This window comes from Hypomesus transpacificus, chromosome 8 (genome assembly GCF_021917145.1).
Source record: "Hypomesus transpacificus isolate Combined female chromosome 8, fHypTra1, whole genome shotgun sequence".
Taxonomy (NCBI): Eukaryota; Metazoa; Chordata; class Actinopteri; order Osmeriformes; family Osmeridae; genus Hypomesus; species Hypomesus transpacificus.
In genome coordinates this window covers 11,612,303-11,639,585 of record NC_061067.1, presented here as the reverse complement: position 1 = coordinate 11,639,585, position 27,283 = coordinate 11,612,303, and the positions used below count along the sequence as shown (strand labels likewise).

At 43.4% G+C, this 27,283-nt stretch overlaps 2 protein-coding genes across 9 annotated transcripts in view; one reads left to right on the top strand and one right to left on the bottom strand.

Moving 5' to 3' along the window:
- The window catches only part of LOC124470298 (WD repeat-containing protein 48-like), a 37,191-nt gene extending 21,573 nt beyond the window's left edge, over window positions 1-15,618 (bottom strand). For all 4 annotated transcript variants that reach the window (XM_047024119.1, XM_047024120.1, XM_047024121.1 and 1 more), the window contains exon 1: window positions 15,594-15,618. In XM_047024119.1, the coding sequence (XP_046880075.1) occupies window positions 15,594-15,603 (10 nt within the window). In that variant the 5' untranslated portion in view covers window positions 15,604-15,618. The remainder of the gene's footprint in view (window positions 1-15,593) is intronic.
- The window catches only part of LOC124470297 (sodium channel protein type 4 subunit alpha-like), a 285,750-nt gene that overhangs the window by 8,537 nt on the left and 249,930 nt on the right, over window positions 1-27,283 (top strand). For 3 of the 5 annotated variants that reach the window (XM_047024114.1, XM_047024115.1, XM_047024113.1), the window contains exons 2-4: window positions 12,415-12,570; window positions 15,852-15,998; window positions 16,974-17,092. In XM_047024114.1, coding sequence (XP_046880070.1) covers window positions 12,451-12,570; window positions 15,852-15,998; window positions 16,974-17,092 — 386 coding nt within the window. In that variant the 5' untranslated portion in view covers window positions 12,415-12,450. Of the gene's footprint in view, window positions 1-12,414; window positions 12,571-15,851; window positions 15,999-16,973; window positions 17,093-27,283 lie in introns of those variants that run through there. The other 2 variants (XM_047024118.1, XM_047024117.1) reach the window with 1 other exon arrangement.

Sequence of the window (27,283 nt, the reverse complement as noted above, 5' to 3'; positions counted from 1 at the left end):
ATTGTCCACAAAATGCTTTGGCCATACAGTAGTTGCTTTCTTGGTCATGGCCAATTAAATCGTTTGAATTGTAATTTGAGATTGAAAGGTTAGGGCTATTCGAGTGTGTGTGTTTGTGTGTGTAAAAGAAAGAGAGAGAGAGGGAAAGAGAGAAGAGGGCTATGACTGACAGATGTTCCCCTTGATTTGATTGTAATTACAGATCATTAAGCTGTAACCCCTGCCATCCTCCCACACACACATCCCCCTGACTTGCACTGTGCCTACCTGTGTTTTAAACATGAGCTGTTGATACACTGGTGCTTTTCACTCACAAAGGGTTCAGAGAGAGAGAGAGAGAGAGAGAGAGAGTTCAAGTCTTTTATTTGTCAGGTACACAGAACAACACAAGGTTAGACTGGGCACTGAAATTCTTAAGACAAGACAACGCAAGCACCTGGCAGAACATCATAACATATAAGTACACAGAACAAATTTACATCTATGCTGAGCTTAAATAAGTGAAACTTCCTAAATATACAGATAGCAATAAATAAACGACTATACTAACCCTAACACTAAAACTTCCTAAATTACAAAAAACAATAAATAGTACGCTATACTAACCCTAATGCACAAAAAAAACTGTTTCAAACCTATAACCTATTCTAACCTAAGTGGGGTACAGTGCAATAGTGCAAATTTGCAGATCAGTGACTATGTCAATGACCAAACAGGAGCCTGGTGGCGAGGTACAGTGAGGTACAGTAGTGCAATGTTACTGAAAGAGCAACCAGTAGTTGAAAGTGACAGTGAGAGAGAGAGAGAGAGAGAGAGAGAGAGAGAGAGAGAGAGAGAGAGAGAGAGAGAGAGAGAGAGAGAGAGAGAAAGAAAGAGGTTCTCAAACATCATCTAGCATCATGTCACCAAACTGAAACAGGAAGTATCAGCCACACTTGGCACAGAGGGACTTACAATAATCAATGTCGCAGTTACACACACACACTATGGTTGGTCTAGGCAGACTGACCCTCAAGCAGAGAAAATCAGTCTCTTCAAATGCTCTCCAGGAGTCGTTCATATTTTCGTGTACACTCTTCATCCCATCATCCCTCCATCTCAATACATGTGGATGAGGATGGGGCGATAATTACCCGCAGTTCAGTTTGGGCCCAGTTCCTCTGATGAACAAGGCATGTTAGGCCGTAAGGTGAAGCCGTTTTTCGTTTCATCCCGTTCCCATATATGGGGCACTACATTCCTTTGTTCTGATAAAAACACCTATTGGTTTTGAGCAAGAGAAAATAAGTTATCCATGTGGAATCCTGCAGTTAATTTTTTATTTGTGTTTAAAGTCAGCACTAGTTCTTTCATCGCATAATTATATTTTGATCATGAGTGATGAGGAAATCATGACGTGCTTACTGCTTGACCAATAAAGTGGTCGCTTTTTGTAACAACATTTAAAGAGTCCAAGATGTTTTCTCAATCAATCTCGTTAATATCAAGTAGCGAAAACGAGGAAATTAAGGCCAAACCTTCAAAACTACGTGGTAAGGATTTTAAACAATGCTATATGCATTTCACGTCCATAAAGAAAGTATTTTACCTGCACACGGTGGGATACATTCAGATACAGGCCCAAACGGTGGCTTGGCTTGCAGGGTGAGAATCAGAAAATAGCGGAAACATACAAACATTGTCTAGAAGTTGAGTTTGACAATGTTCCCGAAGACACTGGGTTTCACTCCACTTGCAACAGGCAACATTGACATTTATGGCAAAGGCAAAATAAAGGCATTTTCTGTTGCTTGTGAGAAAGATGAATACCTGACTGCATTTACAAATCTGGGTAGTAGTTTTAACCTGGACCAGTCTAACTTTGTTCATGTTCAAGTATTTTATTGTCAGATGCACAGAACAACACAAGGTCAGACTGGGCACTGAAATTCTTAAGACAAGACAACGTAAGCACCTGGCATAACATGACATATAAGTACACAGAACATAAAATACATCTATGCTAAGCTGAAATAAGTAAACCTTCTAAATATACAGATAAAATTACTGATAGTGCAACCAGGAGCTGAAAGTGACAGTGTGTAAGTAGTTAGTAAGAAGTGAATCAATGACCATGTCAGTGTCCATTCAGGAGCCTGATGGCGAAGTACAGTGAAATACAGTAGTGCAATGTTACTGATAGTGCAACCAGTAGCTGAAGTGACAGTGTGTAAAGTGACTAGTATGAAGTGAATCAATGTCCATATCAAGTTCCATTCAGACATACAGCCTGATGGCCCCTTGGATAGAAACTGTTTTCCAGTCTGCGTGTGCGCAACCGAATGCTGCGGTAACGCTTGCCAGAAGGCAATGGGGTAAAGCGACTGAAGTATGGGTGGTAACAATCTCTTAGAATCCTGCCAGCTTTCCTGAGGCAACGTGTCTGGTAGGTGTCCTGTAGGGCTGGGAGCTTCCTGCCGATGATGAACTCAGCAGAACGGACCACACTACATAGGGCCATGCGGTCCCTGTCTGTGCAGCTCCCATACCATACTGTGAAGCAACCGGTCAGAATGCTCTCTATAGTGTATCTGTAAAAGTTAGTGAGGATGACTGAGTCCATGCCGAACTCCTTCAGTCTCCTCAGGAAGAAGAGACGTTTACGGGCCGCTTTGACCACCTTGTCCTTGTGAACAGACAAGGTGAGATCATTGCTGATGTTCACCCAGAGGAACTTGAAGCAGCTGACCTCCACTTCGGATCCGTTGATGTGTAGGGGTGCATGCTCCTCCTCCTGCCCCCTCTTATAGTCCACAATCATCTCCTTGGTCTTGCTGACGTTGAGAGAGAGGTTATTGTCCTGACACCCTGATGAACAACTTTGCAACTACTTTGTACATATGTGTGCCACCTGTATGGCCACTCATCTGCCAAAACCGTGAACGATGGAAGATACATGGCATCGTCAGCTTTGCCAGAATTATCCATGCCCCCGACAAGTGATGCCCTGTATCAACACTGCAAAAGGGCAAACTATCAAGCAGCCATAATGAGACATTCTATGACGGGTATAATGTGTGCCCCTTCACCAATTGGCAATGGATGGCACCTTGAGGATGTGGAGTTAGCAGTCACCTGGAGGACTCGAGAAAGCTGGCATAATAATTCTAAGAGATTGTTACCACCCATCATTCAGTCTTTTTACCCTGTTGCCTTCTGGCAGGCAATACCGTAACATTTGGTCTCACACACGCAGACTGGACAATAGTTTAATTCCAAGGGCCATCAGGCTTCTGGATGAACATTGATATGGACACTAATACACTTCTCACTAGTCACTTTACACACTGCCACTTTCAGCTACTGGTTGCACTCTCAGCAATATTGCATTATTGTACTTCACTTGTCTTAGGTTAGTTTAGGTTTATAAGGTTAGCATAGGATATTATGTGTATTGCGTATTTAGAGGTTTACTATACTGTCTTGAATATTGTATATTATTATATATTAGGAGGGTTATTATATTTTTGCTTATCATAGATGTAATCTTTATTCTGTGTACTTATATGTTATGCCAGGTTGCTTTGCGTTGTCTTGTTTTAAGAATTTTTCAGTGACCAGTCTGACCTTGTGTTGTTCTGTGCATCTGACAATAAAGACTTGAACTTCACTAGAAATCCTGCCCCTGAAAGTGTGTTGCAGGTAGTCCACTGCAGCTGCAAGCAAGGCAAATGTGAGTCTGGAAAATGTTCCTGTATGTCTGCAAGACTTTCTTGTACTGATTTGTTGGTGCCAAAATTGTGCAAATGTTACCCAGGAAACAGAGGAAAGGGCTACATGGGATGATAGCTCTAACTATAGCGATAGGGATGATACTGATGCTTAAGGATGATACTGATGATTAGGGATGATACTGATGAGGAAAGATGATACTGATGAGAAGGGATGATACTGATGAGTAAAGATGTTACTGATGATTAGGGATGATACTGATGAGTAAAGATGTTACTGATGATTAGGGATGATACTGATGAGTAGGGATTATACTGATGAGTAAAGATGTTACTAATGAGTAGGGATGATACTGATGAGAAAATATTTCTAAAACTTGTTCAACTTTCTAAAAGAGTCGTTATGTTGTGTTAAAGCCTTTTCAGCAGAAACGTGTTGTCCGCTTTCTATCAAAAGTAATTGGTTGCTAGGCAACACCTGAAACACACCGTGAGAAAGCTTCAGAGCTAGCTACATAGCCTACCATTTATTTTCATTTTCAAAATGAAAAGAGCTAAAAAATGCCATATAATAAATAACTTACTAACGGCCGAGGTTAGTAAGTAGTTATTATTATATTACTTTTACTATTACTTTTAATAGTAGAGAGTTTGACTTTGTAAACATTTTGCAAGAACATTTTAGACACAGTAGGCTACAGACGCAAAATACACAACGACATTTGCAGAAACGCTGCATTTCAAGTTCACACCAAATTGTTCTCCAGACCACTAGGGGCAGTGCATGCAAAGTCGGGTGTTTTTGGTGTTTTACCTGTTGTTGTAAAATCAAGTTAAGTAAATTAACTCTATGGGACCACACTTGCGCATCGACATAATAAAGAGTAGACGCCGCATTGGCTGCTGGGCGCGAGAAATGCGGCCGCCATCTTGGAAAGGTCAAATTCCTAGTTGCGTAGCAGCAGAATAAACAAGATGCCACACAGCATATTCATGTTCTAATCGGCAAACTATCTCAAATAAGGCTCAGGGGATTACTTTTCACAAGTAATATTTAACATTACAGTCCTATTTGTTGCATTTTGTGAATATAATCTTACCAGTTGAAAAATTAGGAGCAAGAATCTTTGATATTACTGTACTGAAATTGTAGCTACTAGCCTAGCCCTATGTTTACTGCACCGGCCGGTGTAAACCCGGCTATGAATTGAGACTTGATTAGTCATATTCCATAACACTGACTTCGATGACACAACTGACACAAGAATGCTATTAAAGAAATAAAACAAATATTACTGGTATAACATTGGCCAGCGAATTTTACACAAGTGGCACCGACTGTAGGAATCAGGGCAGTCGCTACTTGTACTCTCATTTACATTTACATTTATGCATTTTGCAGACGTTTTATCCAAAGCAACTTCCAAGAGAGAGCTTTACAACAGAGCATAGGTCACTGATCATAACAACGAGGTAGTCCCAAACATTGCAAGCAGCCAAAACATGAAGCATACATTGTAGAAAAACTAAACAAGTGCCAAAAGGGAAGACCCATAAGAGCATGCAGTTATACAAGTTACAAATTAAAACAACATGAATGCAGTTATACAAGTTACAAATTAAAATAACATGAATCACAAAAAGTGCAGGACTGTACCTGTAGAAGAACAATCAACAGTAAAATATTTCACAGCGAGTACAAGACTTAACTTTGTTATAACTAACCTACAAGAGCAACAAGTCACTCAATAGGAGTCATTGTGATCCTGGAGGAAACTAAAATCAGGTCCAGCCAAGCATTCCTAAGTGCCGTTGTACTCCCGGAACAAGTGCGTCTTGAGCCTTTTCTTGAAGGTGGGGAGACAGTCAGTGTCCCTGATGGAGGTGGGGAGCTGGTTCCACCATTGGGGGGCCAGGCAGGAGAAGAGATTGTGTTGGGACTGGGCAGTCTTGAGCGTTAATTAATTAATTGCTTTTTACCTGACATCTTTGAAAGGCAGCAATGATTAATGCATCCATGGCCAGGATATAATAATAAAATATGACATTATTTTTAAAGTCAGAGGCATCGGGCCTAATGACGTACCGCACTGGGTTCGATCCTGCCAACTCTGTCATCCCAAGCGCCGCCACTACCAACTACGCCAACGAAAAGCTAGATATCTGTTGATGCGGGTGGCCTATTACTTACCTGAGGAGTGAGTTTCACCGTTACACACCGGCTACATCTAGGAACTACTTGTTCTGAGCAGGTGTTGTCAGTGAACAGGCTGTACAACTGTTGGTTAAGAGACTCGTGAAAAACTGGTGCTAATTATCTGGGAAACATTTTCAGCAGTCAAGTTGTCATTGTTTGTGTCAAACAAGTTGTGAATTTGTTGTAACATTAAAACAGGAGATCATGACTGTGCTCAAAGTGATGCTCGAGCTCCAGCGGTTTGCTTTGTAGGTGAACAAAACTTTCGGAAGACATAGCAGAATCACGAAAAATTACAGGATCTGCTTTTTTTCCATTGGTTGTTGCATTAAATCTTACCCAGATAAAATGGTGCCTATTTCCGATTGGCCATTGTATAGACACTTTCTTTTTTTGATTGGCTGATAAGTGGCAAGCTTGACTAAGAACTCCAGGGGAGACGCGCTTGACTGCCCGGTTCCATAGTGAGAGTGGGGCGGCGGCGCGGCCAGAGGAATTTTGGTTGGGTGCTGCGGCATATTAAATATATTATAAATTTAAAAAAATCCGCGTGAGAAATACAATATGTGGCGGGAGGGCGTGACTAATGACCGAAATGAGTGACTGTCACTCTCAATGCGTGACACTTGAGAGCCCTGCATGATCCGTGTGGTCCTTTTGCCCTTTTAAATGCTATCCTTTCCCGGTTTTCTGCAACCACATTGTGCGCGCATTCCAAATGTTTACAAACAAATAGGTGGTCTATATAAGTCTAGGGCCGAATCCCAATACTCCCCCTTAACCCTTACCCCTTCCCCTTGCACCTATGCACACTTTTCTAATTGGCCTTTTGGGTGGCACTGTTATCCCTTCTGGATATAGTTTTTTGTGTTGAAACATTTGCTAAATGTTATAGCTCTTGGCTAGTAGTGTGGAGTCAATACATTATGTTATGTACTTTGTATGTATTGTTAGAATGTGTATGGTTACTAGTAAATGTTGTAATGCCAAGGGAAACTGTGGTGCAAAAGAAAAGAAAAAGGCAATTTGTTGTTCCATTTTCTTTTGCAGGAGCGAAATAAATGACAAAACCCACTGAGTTATGCCTGTTCATGCCCTGAACACATCTGTTACATGTGTGTAACAAAAAAAAATCATTATCTAATATAATGTTATAATAATAATTAGTGCTGTCAGTTTAACGCGTTATTAACGGCGTTAACGCAAACCCAAATTAACGGCGTCAATTTTTTTATCGCGCGATTAACGCTCTTTTTGGCCTAGCAAACTTTGTAGTTTTTTTCACATGCTGTTGCAACAATTACCGACGTTAGAAAGACTACAACACCACACCGGATCTAGCTAGACCGGAAATAAAACAACAGGCACGCCACACACACTTGTTTGGCTTGCGAGCCGGCTAAAGAGTAGTAGCAGAGCCTGTTTACGGATATTAGACATTCTCTGGTAGTAGGCTAACGTTACGTTTTGAGTGGATGGCGAGCGCAAGACGCCGAAATGGATGCCAATAAGATTCTGAATGGAAAGTTTACTTTAAAAAAGTTGCCAAATGGTTCCATTGACAAGACCAAAGTGATCTGTGTGTTTTGTCGTTGTTAACTGAGCTATCATCGCAGCAAGTCCAGTCTGAAATACCACTCGATGGCCAAGCACACAGCTGATGCGATTCATGCGAATTCTCCGCCCCCTCGTCAAAGCCAGGCGATTGCAATGTTGTTTTCAATAAAAAAAATATTTGCACGAAGCAATCCGAACCACTTTTCCATGTTGATAAGAGCATTAAAATTTGAAAAAAGAATGGGACAAAAAGAAATCAAGGGACATTTAGAATAGATAAAAATGTGCGATTAATTAATTAATCGCGAGTTAACTATGACATAAATGCGATTAATCGCGATTAAATATTTTTATCGTTTGACAGCACTAATAATAATATAATAATCATATATTGTTTCTTCAACTAATATCTGACTTAACTGCCACTATTTCTGCTTCTCTATCACGTGTGATTTGCAAATACATATCATAGGGTAAGGTGACCAGACGTACCTAGTTTCATGGGTCAGTCCCCGTTTTTGTTTGCCTGTCCCTGGCTAAATACAGAAAAAAAAATCTGTCCCCCGTTTTGTTTAGATTGATCGTCAAACTGGAAATGTCCGACCCCCCCCCCCCCCTTTCGGGGATTATGTTCCCAGTTTTTACCTCGGACGTCACTTTATATTATAGCCTATATCAGAATATTCTATTACTGTTAAGCCCACAATGAATATTAAAATACGCCGAAACATGTGGCCTGTATCATAGCTACATGTATGATGCAAAAAAAACGTGTGAAAATCAGTTCGGTATTCAGTGCGTATTATTAATTAAATGCACTCACAGCTCATTGCCCCAACCAAACAGATTACACTGAGTGGAACTAGTTACCTTTCCAAGATGGCGGCCCCACGGCTCGTCAGCACCAGTAGGCAGTAGCGTTCGATGCGGCGTCTATTCTTTATTATGTCTATGCGCTTACGTACCTTACGGAGGTTTTCTATCGAACATAACGCAGTACAACATCACTGAAACTTAGAGATAGCGTGCATTTTGTAAAACACACGATTATAATTAAAATATAATAAAACCAATTGGTGAATTTAGTTGTGTTCTTGGTTGATGTTCTTGATTTGAATGATTTCAAATTGAGCGGCTGTCAAAAAGTTCATTTTTATTTTGGTGAGAACTCAACAAATTCCATTTTGCACTGCCCCTAGTGGTCTGGAGAACGATTTGGTGTGAACTTGAAATGCAGCGTTTCTGCAAATGTCGTTAGGTGCGTTCGACATGACCAGACTTCATGCGGCGCTGCAGCCGGCTGCAGGCGACTGACTTGAAACAGTGAATTCTGGTTAGACTTTTTGTCCGACTTGAGACGGCGCCGAGGATATGTCACTGTGACGTTGCCATCAAAGTACCGTGATATCGATTCGAGAACTGCCGGCTGTGTAGCCGAGCGCATTTTCTCAAGAGCAACTGCACGGGTTCAAGTGACGACACAGCTATTTCATGATTGGCCAGACTCACACACGACAACTTTGACGCGTGTTTTGTAATATTTGGACACCTTCAGTTTCGCCAACGCTCAAAAAAGTTTAATTGAATTAAAAATATGTTGAATAAAGGGTTTTAGTCAGCCTCTTCACTAACGGAAAGACTAAGTTTAATTATAAATAAAGTAAAGTAAGCAAACAGCGCTTGACCGGCCATGACTGACATCAACACAGCAAACCACGAGAAGCTGGAATGTCCGACTTCACAGAGCCGTTTTCAACTCCTCCCCGACTGCAAGCGGCTACTCTCGCCGGTCGTTTCATGCAGCCGCAGTCCATGTCGAATGCACCTGTTGTGTTTTGTGCTAATGCTGCAGTGTTCTCAGCTAATGCTGCGGTGTTCTCGGCTAATGCTGTTGTGTTCTCGGCTGATGTTGGTGGTGTGAACCAATGCTGTTGTGTTGTAAGTAGTAGATTGTTTTTTTAAATGTAGCGTTTTTATAAATGTTTCGTTTTTGTTAATGTCGTTTTGTGTGTTTTTAACTTTTGTTTGCTTCACTAATGTTGCTGTGGTGTGCACCCGTGGGCCACCGTAATTTCCACCGCGAAAACGCAACACGTTCTGCGGCCATGATTGCTCTTGTGTTTGCCTGAAGCATGAATCAAAAGGTACGTTCGACATGACCAGACTTGCAGGCAGCTGACTTGAAACAGTGAATTCTGGTTAGACTTTTTGTCCGACTTGAGACGGTGCCGAGGATATGTCACTGTGACGTCGCCATCAAAGTACCGTGAGATCGATTCGAGAACTGCCGGCTGTGTAGCTGAGCGCATTTTCACAAGAGCAACTGCACGGGTTCAAGTGACGACACAGCTATTTCATGATTGGCCAGACTCACACACTACAACTTTGACACGTTTTTTGTAATTTTCGGCCACCTTCAGTTTTGCCAATGCTAAAATCCGGCCCAAACTGTTGAATTGAATAAAAGATTTATGGAAGAAAGGGTTTCACCTCGCCTCTTCTCTAATGGAAAGACTACTTTTAATTATAAATATACTAAAGTGAGCAAACAGCGCTTAATCAGCCGTGACTGACGTCAACGCAGCAAACCACGAGAAGCTGAAATGTCCGACTTCAAAGAGCCGTTTTCAACTCCTCCCCGACTGCAAGCGGCCACTCTCGCCGGTCGTTTCATGCAGCCGCAGTCCATGTCGAACACACCTAAAGGCGAACAGTAGGCTACTGCGCGCAGGAAGTGTCGTTTAGGCAACAATCTCTATTTATAAGGCTATTTTAGTCCTTTGATGAATTAACGCAGTAACTTGGACAATTAACGCAAGTTACTTAAATAAGTAACAGTAATGATATTACTCAATGTCAAAAACGAACGTGTTATATTACTTCGTTACTCACCTAAGTAGTAATATTAGCCGATGTAACGCGTTTTATTACATAACGCGTTACCCCCCAACACTGGTTGTGTGTATGTGTGTGCGTGTTACCCTACTCCCAAACCTGCATGTTATTCTAGGTTGTATGCAGCGTCTGAGCCCTTGGCTTTAGCTCCACAAGTTAGCCCTGTGCAGGGCTGATTTCCCAGAGGGCTCTGGGGTTAGTCCCTTAGCAGCTGGAGGATGACCTAGGTGACCCCAGGGGAGGTCAACTTGCTCAGACACATACACACACCCACATATGTACACACATGCAGGCACACACACACGTCCACAGCCAGTGTGTGTGTAAATTGAGTTGGTTAGTTCAGTTTAGTTCATTTAGTTAATCTCTACGGTGTAATTCTGTCCATATGGGAGAGAGATTCTCAGCTTTCCAGTGTGTATGTGTGTGTGTGTGGTGAGAGAATCTTCCAGAGAGAGCAATTACACAACACGACAGTGCTCTCAGCCTGCTTAGCACCAAGCTGTTCTGATTCACACACAGTCAAGCCCTAGGGAGTGCACCCTCGTCCCCAGGTAAACTGAGCAACACACACACCTACACGAACACACACCCACACACACATGCTCCTCCACTCCTTTTTCCACTGTCTTATGTTCAGGCTTGTCTATAGACGGCCCTCTCAGGGCAGTACAGCTGACCCAAAAGCACACTGGCTGGGAGGGCTGGATCATACTAGAGATACTGCTGGGGTGAAGCACACACACACACACACAGGCTTGCACTCAGACATGCACACAGACATATGCTCAGCACAGTCAGGATAACAGTCAGTGGTGGCTACAGCTGTTCTCATGATCCAGGCCTCTAAAATACCCACTCACATACACACACTGCAATGTGGTGATCATAGAGGGATTACGGGAGATGTTTGTGTATGTGTTTGTGTGGAAAAGGAACTGACCTGGGGGGCTGACCTGAGGCATGACCTATCAGGCTGAATAATGCAGGCAGGTAATTGGACACGTCCGTTTGCAACCTATAGCCACTGTTGTCTCATTGGTGTAAAGAGCTGTGATGTCACACTTTGAAGCCTACATGCAGTCGGTCAAATCTGTGACCCAGAATCAGATTCTCTCGAACAGCATTTGCTGAGCGCCCATTGAAGTTTTGTGTCTTTGTGTATGTGTCTGTGGGTTTGTGTGCGTGTGCCTGTGTGTGTCTGTCTGTGTTTTTGTGTGCGTGTCTGTGTGTGGGTGGGTTTGTGTGTATGTGTATGACACAGGGCTGTGTGTTCTGGGCTGGGCTACCTGTTACAGTAAGATGTTCAAGATGGGAGAGGGGTCAAAGGGAACCTGACCAGGACCCTGTTTGTGTGTATGTGTGTGTGTGTACCTGACCATGTTCTGGAGCCCCTGCTGCCTTGATGTGATGCACACATGCGTCAGAAATTAGATTCAAATTTGCCACAAATAAACGCATGAACGTATGAAAAATGAGGCCTGTCCTTCAATTATGTCCCAGACAGATGGCCTGCTGCTTCCCAGTGTGTGTGCTTCATGTCATTGTGTGTTCAATGTGTGTTGACGTGTGTATGTGTGTGTGAGAGAGAAGTGAGCTAAGGCTAGGGTGTGTGTGTATGTGAGTGTGTGGGTGTATGACTGTGTGAATGAGGGAATATGAGCTAAGGCTAGTGTGCGTGTATGTGTGCGTGAGTGTGTTACTGCGTGTGTATGTGTGAGAGAGAGGGGAAGTGAGCTAAGGCTAGGGTGTGTGTGTATGACTGTGTGCATGAGGGAATATGAGCTCAGGCTAGTGTGTGTGTATGTGTGTGTGAGTGTGTTACTGTGTGTGTGTGTGTGAGAGAGGGGATATGAGCTAAGGTTAGTGTGTGTGTGTGTGATGAGATGTGATCTAATACTGATATTACCACGATTCATCTCAGAACCTGCAGTCTCCCTGGGCTCCCAGCCTGTTATCAACATTACCATGAGAGCTTCAGGAGACTTTCAGGAGCTGTAACGTGGCAGCGAATAATCCCATATCTCCCTCCCTCTCTTCCTCCCTCCCCTCCAGAGTGTTAAGTGCAGGACAGACAGACAGGATGAGAAGATGGCCAGCCTGCTGCTACCACCGGGACCAAACAGCTTGCTCCGGTTCACCCGCGAGTCTCTGGCTGCCATTGAGAAGCGCGTTGTTGAGGAGCAGGCTCGGCATGCCAAGCACTATCAGGTCTGTCCTACATCTCTGATAGGGGCGGGCTAGGTCTGTCCTACATCTGATAGGGTGGGGCTAGGTCTGTTATGGTGATGCTATGTCTGTCCTACACCTCTGATAGGGTGGGGTTGATAATAATTAATAACAAAAATCAGCAAATAATTAGCTGGTTGACAGGCAGTTTACCCCCTATTCCAGAGGCATTGGTAGACATAAAACTCTACTGAGGTATATATTCATATCCCTTTTTTTCTTTCAAGCTTGCTGCGCACAATGCACTACTACGCTATTTAAACTCCCTTTGCTTAACCCACTATACACAATTCAGGGATGCAAGTTTGATATCAGCTTTTGCAGGGGCATTAAAAGTTAATGCGAGCGTGCATTTGAGCTTCATGTAATATTGTTTTTATGTTTTAGTCAAAATATGATGATCGGTAGGCTTATCATTTAGAAACTTTCTTTAGTTTTGTAATGTTTTCTTAGCCTACCTCAATTCTGACTTGTGTGCCGAGTCCTACACCTGGACTTCTGTGTAAGTGCTGCAGTGGCTATTTGGCAAGCTCAGAAAAGCGCACTAACATAGATTTCTGTGGGCATCGGTTTGTGTTTTTGGATAAACTGCTTTGATTTTAAAAGCTTTGATTGGGATACTGCGTTTTTCTTTTTTTTGATAATCTAAATTAATGCACTGACTAATAAAGTACATTTTTAAAACTCAAACTTTAGATTTGACTTGGGCACAGCAGATTTATACTGGGGCACGTGTCCCAGTAAAAAGGGTCTAATGACGCCCCTGCCCTATTCACACCGGACGCGTTTGCGATGCGTTAAGGCTAGGATCCGACTGTTGGAGCAGATCGCGGCTGATCGCCTCCACTCTAGTCAATGGTGGAGTTCACACTAGATACGCCGTGCCCCGTTTCAGAATAATCCCAGACGCGGGCCTCCGCGCAGCTTCGAGAGAAATCAGAATAGTGTTTAATCGCCATTTAAGTGGTCACAAACAAGGAATTAACTTTGGTGGGCAGGTTTAAACATAATAAACAACATAAAATGTAGAAAATGTACAACTAAATACTGGCAGAGCTATACAATAAAATATAAAATAAAAAAATAATACAGAATAAAATAATATAGAATAAAAAATAATACTGAATGTGGAAAAGTGACAGGGTGTATGAATGTAAGTGTCAGTTTGGGGCCTTGCTAGTAAGGCTAGTTGCGGAAGGAAAGGTAGGTGTAGTGATGTTAGCCAGACCACATGGAGCCAACATCTTGTCACACCTGTATGATTCGAGCCCATCAGACAAACCTAATCAGCCCTTTTGACACCCTCAGTATCCTGATAACCCACCAAACGCTGATGCAAAGGAACCATAGAGTTGGGAGAGGACCTCCCCAATCTGCATGTACGGCCCCCCTGCTAGCTCTCAAGCTTCAAAGGGCCTGTTTGAGACAATACGTCTCCAGCAACCATGTATGCTCTCAGTTGTGGCGGCAATTTGAACAAAAAACGTCTTGATCAGAACTTTGGAGGAAAGTTCTTCAAGACTTCACCTTTACCACATGAGCAGAAGGTGTAGAATTATGAGAGGGATATTTGTGTTATGTTTGTTACTTTGTTCTAATGTTGTGCTTACTGAAATCTTGTTTCTAGTAACTACTCCTTCTTCCTGAATGATAAGCAAGTCATCCTTGGTATCTACACAAAGCTAACATGATAAAACAATCATTCAACTATATATTGTAACTGTACCAAGATGTCCAGAACAATATTTGAACATCTTGATCTTATGAACCAGCCAGAGACCAGTTCCCACCTTTGGTAGGTGTGAAGGAAGGAGGGGGTGTTGAGAACCCAGCTTCCCCCAATAAACTTCTAACTCCAGGTCCTCCTTCTAATTCTGAACTGAATAAAACTCTTGAGATGACAATCAATCTCTGACTCCACCTAAACCAACCATGGTGTGAACCCCGTCAGGATTGCCGTTCCAAAGGACGTCGCCAAGCTTCTCTTGGGATTCAACATTTTAGTGATTGCAAGACTCCCTGAACGTTTCAACAGAAGAACCTAAAAAGCAATTCTAATTGCGACCTTACTGAGATCCCACAGACTCAATTTCATAATAGTGCAGCGCAGCCGTGCATGACTTCAGATTCTTCAAATGGGCCTTTGATGTGAACCGCCCTCAACCTCATTGATCAACCCTGATCAAACATAACTATGGCTAATGCTCTTTCCTCCCCGACATGGCATTGGCTTGAGCTCTGTTTATGATTTGTAAGGATGTAATCATTGACTGTACAATTTCTGTCTTTTGTTAAGTTAGACCCTTTCATTCTGTTCATTGAAACCAATCACTCATATAAAATTCATAATCGAATTTGTTCATACTACCGATGTTTACCTTACTTTAATAAATTCATTGTAAAGATATTTTGACGTGTGCGTGTTCACTAATGTTACGATTGGCTCTACACTTAGAACAAATTAATTCCTAAAGATGAGACTAATTACTACGTATTAAACATAGGATCCCTTAATGTCCTAAAACCAATAATAAGGTGGTGCCCCAAAACTAGATAGTTTATTATAAATAAAGTATTTCTATCTTAAATCCCGCAACAGTACCTTCTCTATTAATGAATGAGGTCACATCCATGGCGTAAGGTAAAATACAAAATCAAAGTCCCAAAACAGGCCCCAGAAATCGGTGGCCTGTTCTATAAGCCAGTTTACCAAATAAACGTGCACATGCGTGGCTTAAATTTCCTTTATGGAACATGCCCCCGGTCACTTCAAATAAAAAAAGTCTGCATTACAGTAAAACACAGTGTGCAGATTCCCAATCGTAATTCACTTCACTACATCGGTGAAAGGAGTCAAAGTATTTTACATTATGGATGACGAGAGATTCTAGTAGTTGAGCAACACTAGTTGTATGACACCACAAATCCACAAATTTGTATCTCTCGAACTCGCCAATATAGCTGCCTTGCAGCTTTTCTTCAGAAATTATGTGAGGACAACTTACCTGATCGCATTGTCGAACTTGCGTCGCAGCCGTAATGCGCCGCATACGTGTCCGTTGTGAATAGGGCTTTAGGGTTGGCGATAACTGGAGAGTTAGAAAGCCACTGTGGTAAAGCCACTGCAGAAACATACAGCAGAGCCAGTTACCTACTAAACTCATAAAGAAAACCGTTCACTTTAAACAAACACGTCAACGGATCAGGTGAAACTACACAGACACAGAGCCTGTTGACTGGTAAACATTATGTAACCCCCCCAGGAGGACCTGGGAGATGTGGAGGAGCTCAAGCCTCGTCCAGACCTGGAGGCATCCAAACAGCTGCCCCGAATCTTTGGGGACATCCCGTCTGGGCTGGTGGGGGTGCCCCTGGAGGACATCGACCCCTACTACCATAAGAATCACAGGGTGGGTGTGGAGGACAGGGACTAGGGGGAGAGGGGTGTCTCTGTGTGAGTTTGTTTTGCTCTTGTGTTGTCTGATACCGGGATGGTCTAGGAGAGAGGGAGGGAAAGGAGAGAGGGAAGGAGAGGAGAGGGAAGTGATACTGAGTGCAGCAGGGATCGAAGCTTTAGAGAAACAGACACAGAGGAAAAAGGGGGATTTAGTCCTTTAGTAAGATGGAGAGGGGGATGAGTGTCAAAAGAGTTTATAGAATGGGACAAGCAAGGGATAGAAACAAAACAAATGAGAAGAGGGATGGGAGTTTGAGAAGGAGGAGAGGAGAGAAGGATGACTGGTGAATGGGGTGAGTCACATGAAAAGTGCAGCCCCTGCTCTATCTCTTCCTTTTTCTTAATTTTTTTTCTCTCATTCTCTCGTTCCCAGCTCTCTTTTTTCCCCTCTCACTTGTTTTCTCTTTCTCTCCTGCTTCAGCCACATAAGGAGAGGAGAGGAAGAGAATGTCTGATGTTGACCCTCTAGTGAATATGACTCTGGTCTTTCATCTAGACATTGTCTGTCCGCTTTGACCACTGGCTTTACAGCAAGCTGTGCTCCTCTGGCTCTTCTGTGTGTACGTGTGTTTGTGTGTGTGTGTCTGAGAGAGAGAGAGGGTGTGTGTGTGTGTGTGTTTGTGTGAGGGGTGTGGGGGAGGTGTCACTGTTAGTTTATTGCCTTGCTCTTTAACCGTGATGCATGTTTCTCTTCCCTTCTCCCTCTCCCGTTTCTATTTTTCTCTCTTTCTCTCCCTGCCTCCCTCTATCTCTCTCCCTTTTCTCCCTCTTTCCCCTCTCCCTTTCTCTCTTCTCCCTCCTCTCTCCTCTCCATCTCCATCCACTTCCTCTCTCCCCCTCTCCATCCTCTCCCTCTCTCCCTCTCGTTCTTTTCTCCCTTTCTACCCCTCTCCATCCTTTTCCTCTCTCCCTTCTCCCCTCTACACAGACTTTTATAGTGCTGAATAAAGGGAAGGCCATCTTCCGTTTCAGTGCCACTGCAGCCCTTTATATTTTTAGCCCTTTTCATCAAGTACGAAGAGCCTCAATAAAGATATTAGTCCACTCATATCCTTTTGTTGTCTAAAGACACACAATCACATACACACTCATAGGATAAACACACACATAATGGTGTTGGTTCCGAAAATGTAGATTGTGAGAATGAATTTGACGGACAATTGTTTAACATGAGGAAACCCAGACACTGTGTCAAGGCTGCATCCATGCTACTGTCTCTATCCATGCTGTCTTTTAAATGACAGTCTCTACATTAATAGGACCATTCCATTGAGTTGATATTAGTTGTATCTTACCATACAATGTGATGTTGTGTTGTGATGTGTTGTTGTGATGTTGAGTCGCATTGACTTGTGTGTTAATGTGATGTTGTGACATGTTGTTGTATGTGTTGTGATGTTATGTTGTGTAATTGGGTGTACTCACGCTTTCGGCCAGCACAACCATTGTTCTCTCACATATATATTTTTATTGATTTTTGTCCCCCTAAGGACCTGTCAATATTTGTACTACATAGACAACGTAGGTGTCAACAGTATAGTCTTGGTAGCGATTGAGTTGCTTGTAGTTTTATTTACGTTCCGTTGCACGGTTTAGGCTGAAATTAAGTTTTTGTGGCAAAAAGTGCCTTGTGTCAACAAAGGGTACTCAGTGCTAGCCTACGTCACAACGTCAGCACACGTTAGCAACGACGCATGGATACAACGTGCATAGATGTGCTGTTGCACAGTGAGTATCGTGCCGTGGTCTACTAGCAGCATCATAAATGTACATTTAAGCAAATCAAGACTTGCATGTACAGTAAGTAAGTCGGGGCATCTTACATCTGAATGTCTGGAGCCTGCTGCCTAAAATTGATTTAATTAAGATCTGGGTACAGACAACTGAAACCGATATTCTTGTATTGTCCGAAACTTGGTTAAATAAATCAGTCTCAGATCAGGATATCTTTATAAATGGTTACAAAATATTCCGCTGTGATCGTCCCAGGAAAGGTAGAGGTGTAGCCATTTATATAAAAAACTAGTTTCATGCTACTCTTCTCTCCTCCGTATCCATTAGTACAGTTTGAATTTTTGGCATTGAAACTTGAATTTCAAAAGGAGCAGTCCCTTACAGTCATGGGCTGTTATAGGCCTCCTCAGCCTGAGGTGAGGCCTTAAGTTCTTTAAATAACTGTGTTTCAGAATTAAACTGTAGTGCGTTTGTCATAGTGGGGGATCTAAACCTTGACTGGTTGTCATCAGCCTCAGATGGCTTAAAATCTATCTGTGATTCATTAAATCTAAGTAAATTAATAGATAGCCCAACTCGGCCTAACATTAAATACCCTTCAAGATCATCGCGTCTTGATCTTATAATAACAAATGCCCCCCACAGGTATACTGATGCTGGTGTTTTTGGTAACGATCTGAGTGACCACTGTGCCATCGCAGTGGTCAGAAATGCTAAACTCCCAAAAACTTTCTTAAAAGAGATTTTAAACATTTTAATGAGCAGGCTTTTTTGCATGATTGGGAACGTATCTCCATCCTTGATGATGTCGAGTTGGCTTGGAATCTCTTTCATTCCGAATTCTTGAAGTTCATTAATAAACATGCTCCCCTACGTAAGTTTAGGATAAAAGGGCGAAACAATCGATGGTTTTCTGTTGAAATTGGAAACCTCCTCAAAGAAAGAGATCTAGCCTGGGCTAGGGCACGAAAAACAAAAACTGAGGCTAATAGGATCACTTTCCGTCAGCTCCGCAACAAATGTACTTCCTTAATAAAAAGGCTAAATCTGGGAACATTCTAAATCCCCTTCAGTCAGGTTTTAGAAAGGATCCCAGCACTACTACTGCTGCCAGGGTTGCCAGGTCTGTGTGACAAAACCAGCCCAATGGCCAATCAAAACCAGCCCAATATCGAACTCAAAATATGCCCCTGCCAAACCATATACACTGCTTTTAAAGTCCAACAGCATAGCTTTCATTGCCAAATCAATTATAATATCTACAAAGTAACACCAAATGTTTAGTATGCCAGCATTAAAAACAGTTTCAGGAGATTTTCTCAGGAGACTGAGAGCATTAGGCACGTGTGCACATGCACAGTGCGTGTGTGCATGTGTGCGTGCCCCATGTCCATGTGTGTATGTGCTGATCTGGAGTCAGTTTGGTAGGATTTGGGCATTAATAAATTATTTCATTTAAAATATTAATTTTTATTTAAAGATATTAATTTAATTTGCATGCAAAATAGGTCTACCCGAACCAGCGGACAAAAAAAATTACCCGCGGCAACACTTCAAAAGTAGCCCAATTCCGCTGGAAAACCGCGGACCTGGCAACACTGACTACTGCCCTAAAATTCTTCAATGATATGTTTGAGGCATTGGACTCAAAAAGGTTCTGTGTGGCTCTGTTTATTGACCTGTCTAAGGCATTTGACACCGTGGATCACAATCTACTGTTAAATATTCTCTGCAGGGATGGCGTTTCCGAATACACGGCCTCTTGGTTTGCCGATTATTTGACCAGTAGAACACAATGTGTTCAGATGGCTGGAGTTAGCTCCTTTCTTGAGGTCACAAAAGGTGTACCTCAAGGCTCAGTATTAGGACCCATTCTATTCACAATGTACATTAATGAATTGTGGGCAAACATGTCAAATGCCTCATACCACCTTTATGCAGATGATACTGTCAATTATTGTTACTCATAATCAATTACTCAGCCATAAAAAAATGTACAGTCTGCCTTTGATGCAATACAGATCCGTCTGGATAAACTGAAACTGGTTTTGAATGCAGATAAATCCAACGTTTTTTTGAAATTCATCTGTTCCTATGGAGAAGATCCCTTCAATCCGAACTGCCCGTGGTAAAACTATAGAGCTAGTTACCAGCTATAAGTACCTGGGTTTCATTATTGATGAGGAGCTCTCATTTAAACTACATGTTAAACACTTGATATCAAAATTAAGGGAGAAGCTCAGTTTTTATACAGACATAAATCATGTTTTTCTCTGAGAGCTCGGAAGCTTCTAATATCGGCCACTTTCTTGCCTGTTCTTGATTATGGCAATGTTGTATATATGTCAGCGTCATCCAGGTGCCTTCTTTCCCTGACTCCTGTGTATCACTGTGCTCTGAGGTTCATTACTGGTTGTAGCCGCCTCACCTCTCACTGTGAACTATATGTAAAAGCTGGCATGCCTTCCTTGGAAATGAGACGGTACACACACTGGATGACTCTGGTGTATAAGGCTCTTCTTGGCCTAATTCCCACTTATTTATGCACTTTCTTTGGGAGAACCGAAAGTCGTTATGCACTACGATCAAATGACTTTCTGCATCTTTCTGCTCCTTGAGTCCAAACTGAAACTGGAAAAAAAGCATTCAGTTTCTCTGCCCCGTCTGCTTGGAATACCCTTCAATCAGAACTTCAAATTGCAAACCTTCTTCAAACATTCCGCTCTATTAAAAGAAAAGACCATGGAAATCTTTTGAACAGTGCCTACGCTCTTAAATTGTTACTGTATTGTTAACTTCTGCACCTATTTACTTATTTTTCTCCTTCTTAAGATTTTATGTTGTTGTTTGTATGTTTTGACCACTATGACGTGCGCTGCTGCCTTTCTTGGCCAGGTCACCCTTGTGAAAGAGGTCTTGATCTCAATGGGCTTTATATCTGGTTAAATAAAGGTTATAAAAAAAAAAGTATTTGTATTGTATTTAAACTCAAGCTTGTGTGGTGCGTCGCTGGCTTCAGTGCCACAGCCTAAACTTAATGTAAAAAGAAACGTTCTAATTTCCGGCGCTTTCAAAAAATCCCCTTACTCAGTGAAGTTTGGCTAGCCACAGCAACTAGCTTGCTCCTAGCAAACTTCTTTTGAATTAGCCATTTCCCCCTAAATAGATGTTAAGCTTTTTTACATTTTGGGGGGCATATTTTTTGTAATGGCACTCCGTTAAATCTTCTGTTTGTGCCACTCGTTTAAGGTCAGTCTAACGACAGTGTAAATGAAACGCGAGTGAGTCGAGCAAATCTTCTTTCAAATGTTTACTTATAGAATATATAATTTACAAGGTTCACACTGTCAAAAAACGATGTCGCTTCCAACTTCTCTGAGCTCAAAATCTAACTTAAAGGCACTACGCAGGTGTATGTATACTGACGTAGCGCTGACTTAGTTTCTGATTAGAAGCTTACATTACAAAAATATACTAAATTACTAAATGATAAGTTTTAACATTCTGCAACTATTGTTACATTTGCATTTATGCATTTAGCAGACGCTTTTATCCAAAGCGACTTCCAAGAGAGAGCTTTACAAAAGAGCATAGGTCACTGATCATAACAACGAAGTAGTCCCAAACATTGCAAGCAGCCAAAACATGAAGCATACAATGTGAAAAAACTAAACAAGTGCCTAAAGGGAAGACCCATAAGAGCATGCAGTTATACAAGTCACAAAATAAACAACATGAACCACAAAAAGTGCAGGACTGTACCTGTAGAAGAACAATCAACAGTAAATATTTCACAGCGAGTACAAGACTGAGGCCCCGTTTACATGGAAGAAAAACGCATATATTTTCAGGCGGTTTTTCACGAGATTTTATCACGGAAAAAGATCATTTCTAAAAACTCTGGCCAAAGTTGAGATTTCTGAAAACTCTGTTTTTGTGTTTGCGTGTGCACTAGCTTAAACGGAGTTAGAGGTTCTCAAACCTCACAGTATGGGACTAAAAATGCATCACGTCATGTGAGCGTCCTGTTTATAGTAATAGGTGCGTTCGACTTTATGCAGCGCTGGCGTCGCCTGCAGCCCGGCTGACTTGAAGCAGCCAATGGCTTTCTCAGCTTCAACGCAGCCGGCTGTCGGCACCGCCGGTGGTGCATGAAGTCGAACACAACTAGCATAATGGGGTCATTTATTTTGAATTGCTTTACATTTCAGAATCACGAAATAGGCCTACATTTGTGCATCGCATTTGTGAATCATTCAAACAAATGAACCTCGCGCCTGAAAGGTAAAGGAAGTTGGTCGTGTTATTCGTAGTTGTTGATTTTGAAAATTCTGATTGGTTTGCATGGCTTTATCCTTCACATTACACTGACGCCTACATGTTTGGCATAGTTAGGATGGCGCTCGGGGGCGTATATGCAGGTTCATGTAAACAGAAACATTTTTGAAAACGTACTTGTGTGTTCAACGTTATTTTTGAAAATGGAGGGGCAGAAATATTCGTTTCTGTAAATACCCTGCTATGTGTAAACGTGGCCTTACCTTCGTTATAACTAACCTACAAGAGCACCAAGTCACTCAATAAGAGTCTTTGTGATCCTGGAGGAAACTAACATCAGGTCCAGCCAAGCATTCCTAAGTGCCGTTGTACTCCCGGAACAAGTGCGTCTTGAGCCTTTTCTTGAAGGTGGGGAGACAGTCAGTGTCCCTGATGGAGGTGGGGAGCTGGTTCCACCATTGGGGGGCCAGGCAGGAGAAGAGCTTGTGTTGGGACGGGGCAGTCTTGAGCGATGGGACCACCAGGCGGTTGTCTGAAGAAGACCGTAGGTGATGGGTGGGGGTGTAAGGTTGCAGGAGAGACTTGATGTAGTCGGGTGCAGTCCCGTTCACTGCTCGGAAGGTCAGTACCAGGGTCTTGAATCTGATACGGGCGTTGATGGGTAGCCAGTGGAGAGAGATGAGGAGCGGGGTAACATGGGAGCGTCTGGGTAGATTGTAGACCAGGCGGGCCGCTGCAATCTGAATCCTCTGAAGAGGGCGGGTTGCACATGCTGGGAGACCAGCGAGCAGCGAGTTGCAGTAGTCCAACTTGGAGAGGACCAGTGCTTGGACTAGCAGCTGGGTGGAGTGCTCAGACAAGTATATCCTGATCTTCCGGATGTTGTAGAGGGTGAATCTACAAGACCGGGAGACTGCAGCAATGTGGGCCGTGAGGGAGAGCTCGTCATCCATGGTAACCCCAAGGTTCCTGGCAGAGGATGAAGGGGTCACCGTCGCAGATGCTAGGGTGATTGACAGATCGTGGGAGATGGAGGGTTTAGCCGGGATGATGAGAAGTTCTATTTTGGCGAGGTTCAGCTGGAGGTGGTGCTCGGTCATCCAGGCGGAGATGTCTGTGAGGCAGGCCTCAATCCTAGCTGAGATCCCCGGATCAGTCGGGGGGAACGACAGGTACAGCTGCGTGTCGTCAGCGTAGCAGTGGTAGGAGAAGCCATGGGAGGTGATGATTGATCCAAGTGAGGTGGTGTACAGAGAGAAGGGGAGGGGTCCAAGGACGGAGCCCTGTGGGACACCAGTGGAGAGCTGGCGAGGGCCTGACAGTTTGCCTCCCCAGGAGACCTGGTAGGATCTTCCCGACAGGTAGGATGAGAACCTACCCAGCTTACCCAGCCCCAATTGATTAGGCAGGAGGACTAAGCAATTAAACATTATAACAACATCAAGAGCCACAATACTTCACACATCTATAACCCTATTTTCTTTCCTCAGGTATTGCCTCTTCCAACAGGCACAGCTTGTTCACAGGCCTTTCCAATGTGATGGTTTTAGTCTTCATTTTTACTCTTTTCAGTGTTCTATCCGAGTCTGGCAATGTTTCCACAACCTTCCCCATGAGCCAGGAGTTGCGTGGGGAGGAACTGTCCACTAGAAGCATGACATCTCCGGTCATGAAGTTTCTTCAAGGCCTCAGCCATTTCTGGCGCTCCTGAAGAAGTGGAAGATATTCACCTGTGCATCTGGTCCAGAATACATTTACATTTATTCATTTAGCAGACGCTTTTATCCAAAGCGACTTCCAAGAGAGAGCTTTACAAAGTGCATAGGTCACTGATAATAACAACAAGATAGCCCCACAGCATTGCGGGTAGTCAAAAACAAGAAGTACATATTGTGAACAACCAAAAAATAGTGCTAAAGGGAAGAAACCATAAGAGCATGTAGTTAAACAAGTTAAAATTACACAACATTAATCTCTAAGTGCAGGTGTACCTGTAGGAAAGCAATAAAAATAGGATTAACTAAAATAGAATACAACAGTTTAAATCAGCTACCACTAACCAACAAGAGCAACAGTCTAAGCAAGAGTCATTGTGATCCTTGAGGAAACTAGCGTTGGGTTCAGCAAACCATTCCTAAGTACCATTGTACTCCCGGAACAAGTGCGTCTTGAGCCTTCTCTTGAAGGTGGAGAGACAGTCCGTGTCTCTGATGGAAGTGGGGAGTTGATTCCACCACTGGGGTGCCAGGCAGGAGAAGAGCTTGTGCTGGGACCGGGCGGTCTTGAGAGGTGGGACCACCAGGCGGTTGTCTGAAGAAGACCGTAGGTGGTGGGTGGGGGTGTAAGGCTGCAGGAGAGACTTGATGTAGTCGGGCGCAGTCCCGTTCACTGCTCGGAAGGTCAGTACCAGGGTCTTGAATCTGATGCGGGCCGTTATGGGTAGCCAGTGGAGGGAGATGAGGAGCGGGGTAATGTGGGAGCGTCTGGGTAGATTGTAGACCAGGCGGGCCGCTGCGTTCTGAATCCTCTGAAGAGGGCGGGTTGCGCATGATGGGAGACCGGCGAGCAGCGAGTTGCAGTAGTCCAACTTGGAGAGGACAAGTGCTTGGACAAGCAGCTGGGTGGAGTGCTCAGACAGGTATCTCCTGATCTTCCGGATGTTGTAGAGGGTGAATCTACACGACCGGGAGACCGCAGCAATGTGGGCCGTGAGGGAGAGCTCGTCATCCATGGTAACCCCAAGGTTCCTGGCAGAGGATGAGGGGGTCACCGTCGCAGATCCCAGGGTGATTGAGAGGTCATGGGAGATGGAGGGTTTGGCCGGGATGATGAGAAGTTCCGTTTTGGCAAGGTTCAGCTGGAGGTGGTGCTCAGTCATCCAGGCGGAGATGTCTGCGAGGCAGGCCTCAATCCTAGCTGAGATCCCCGGATCGGTCGGAGGAAACGACAGGTACAGCTGCGTGTCGTCAGCGTAGCAGTGGTAGGAGAAGCCATGGGAGGTGATGATTGGTCCAAGTGAGGTGGTGTACAGAGAGAAGAGGAGGGGACCAAGGACGGAGCCCTGTGGGACACCAGTGGAGAGCTGACGAGGGCCTGACAGTTTGCCTCCCCAGGAGGCCTGGTAGGATCTTCCCGACAGGTAGGATGAGATCCACTGGAGTGCAGTGCCAGTGATGCCCATCTCAGAAAGTCTGGAGAGCAGGATCTGGTGGTTAACCGTATCAAACGCCGCAGAAAGGTCCAGCAGAATAAATCCACAAGGTATTGGACTTGTTTCCATCGTTTTCTTGTGTATGTGTCATATTTGGTGAAGATGCCAGGAGGCATGCTGGGTTGAGACTTCAGCAACAACAAGTGGTTTGGTGTCAGAGGCTCTACGTCGTTCACATCATCTGAGTGAGCGTGTGAGCGGCTTGTGAGTGGCCTGCCATTTATGATACTTTCAACCTCACAAGTTAGTGTGTGTAGCCAATAATCATTCACAGTTTGTTCTTTCATTAACGAATTAAGGATTCTTCGTACAGTCTGGATTTGTCTTTCCCAAACCCCACCTTGGTGAGAGGTGGCCGGGCTGTTGAATATCACCTTTATCCCTTTTGGTTGCAGTGCCTTTTCAATCTTGATGTTATCCAGCTGTTGGATGGCTTCTCTCAGTTTTCTTTCAGTGGATACAAAATTAGTGCCATTATCCGACTTCATGATGGTAACTTGTCCTCTTCTGCATATGAAGCGTCGAATTGCATTAACACCAAGAGTCAGTGTCGAGGCTATCTGCGACTTCAATGTGTACCGCACTGAGAGTGAGGCAAGTGAACATCACGCCGTATCTCTTGACCGTACCCCGGCCCCGTTTGACACTAAACGGTCCGAAGAAGTCGACCCCGGTGTTCGTGAAAGGAGGTTTGTCTGGCAAGAAGCGATCTTCGAGCAAACTTGCCATCTTCTTTTCTCCAACTTTTCCATTGATCCTGCGGCATGTTGTGCATTGGCCGATTATCTTTCGGATCGCAGAGTTGGACTGTGGGATCCAGCACTTGCGTTTAAGTCTGCCAAGACGTAACTGTGTCCAGTGTCCTGTTCTTTGGTGTATGCCTCTTAAAATCAGTGTGGCGACTGCTATACTTAGACAGGATCACTGGATGTTTTGCATCTTCTGGCATGGCAGACTTGTTGAGTCTTCCACCAACCCTTAAAGTGCTGTTTTGGAGAATGGGGTCCAATTTAAACAACTGACTGCTTGCGGCTAAGTGGTCTACCTTTCTGCAAGGTTTTCACCTCTTCTTCAAAGTGCTGTCTTTGGCTGAACCTGATTATTTCTGATTCCGCAGCAACCAGATCGTCCAAGGTAAGTGACTCTTATTGAGTGACTTGTTGCTCTTGTAGGTTAGTTATAACGAAGTTAAGTCTTGTACTCGCTGTGAAATATTTTACTATTGATTGTTCTTCCACAGGTACAGTCCTGCACTTTTTGTGGTTCATGTTGTTTAATTTGCGCTTTTTGTGGTTCATGTTATTTTAATTTGTAAACTTGTATAACTGCATGCTCTTATGGGTCTTCCCTTTTGGCACTTGTTTAGTTTTACACAATGTATGCTTCATGTTTTGGCTGCTTGCAATGTTTGGGACTACCTCGTTGTTATGATCAGTGACCTATGCTCTTTTGTAAAGCTCTCTCTTGGAAGTCGCTCTGGATAAAAGCGTCTGCTAAATGCATAAATGTAAATGTAAGTGATCTCTTTCCGATGGTTCTTTTATATTTCTTCATGTGTTGTTCTACTTTCGACTTTTGTTTTGAAAGATCCTTTTCAGATTGACAACTTGTGATATCTCTTTCATTACTTCTTTCAGCTTCCACAGAGTTTCTTTTACTTTAAAAATCCAGGCTACTGATTTCTTCAATTTATGCCAATCTGAGTGGTAGTTTATCAGTTTGTTCGCTGGTTCTGTATCTTCTTTGACTTTGATTGTGTTGACAGTGACTTTGTTCTTGACTTACGGATTGTTTGGAAGGTTTTCTTCTTTCCTGTCAGGCTGTTCTGGCCAGTCACCTTCACTGTTCAGCAAGAAGTTTGGCCCGTTGATCCAGGTCCCCCCTAGGACCAATTTCTTAGCCTTAAGCCCTCTGCTGAACCCAACGCTAGTTTCCTCAAGGATCACAATGACTCTTGCTTAGACTGTTGCTCTTGTTGGTTAGTGGTAGCTGATTTAAACTGTTGTATTTTATTT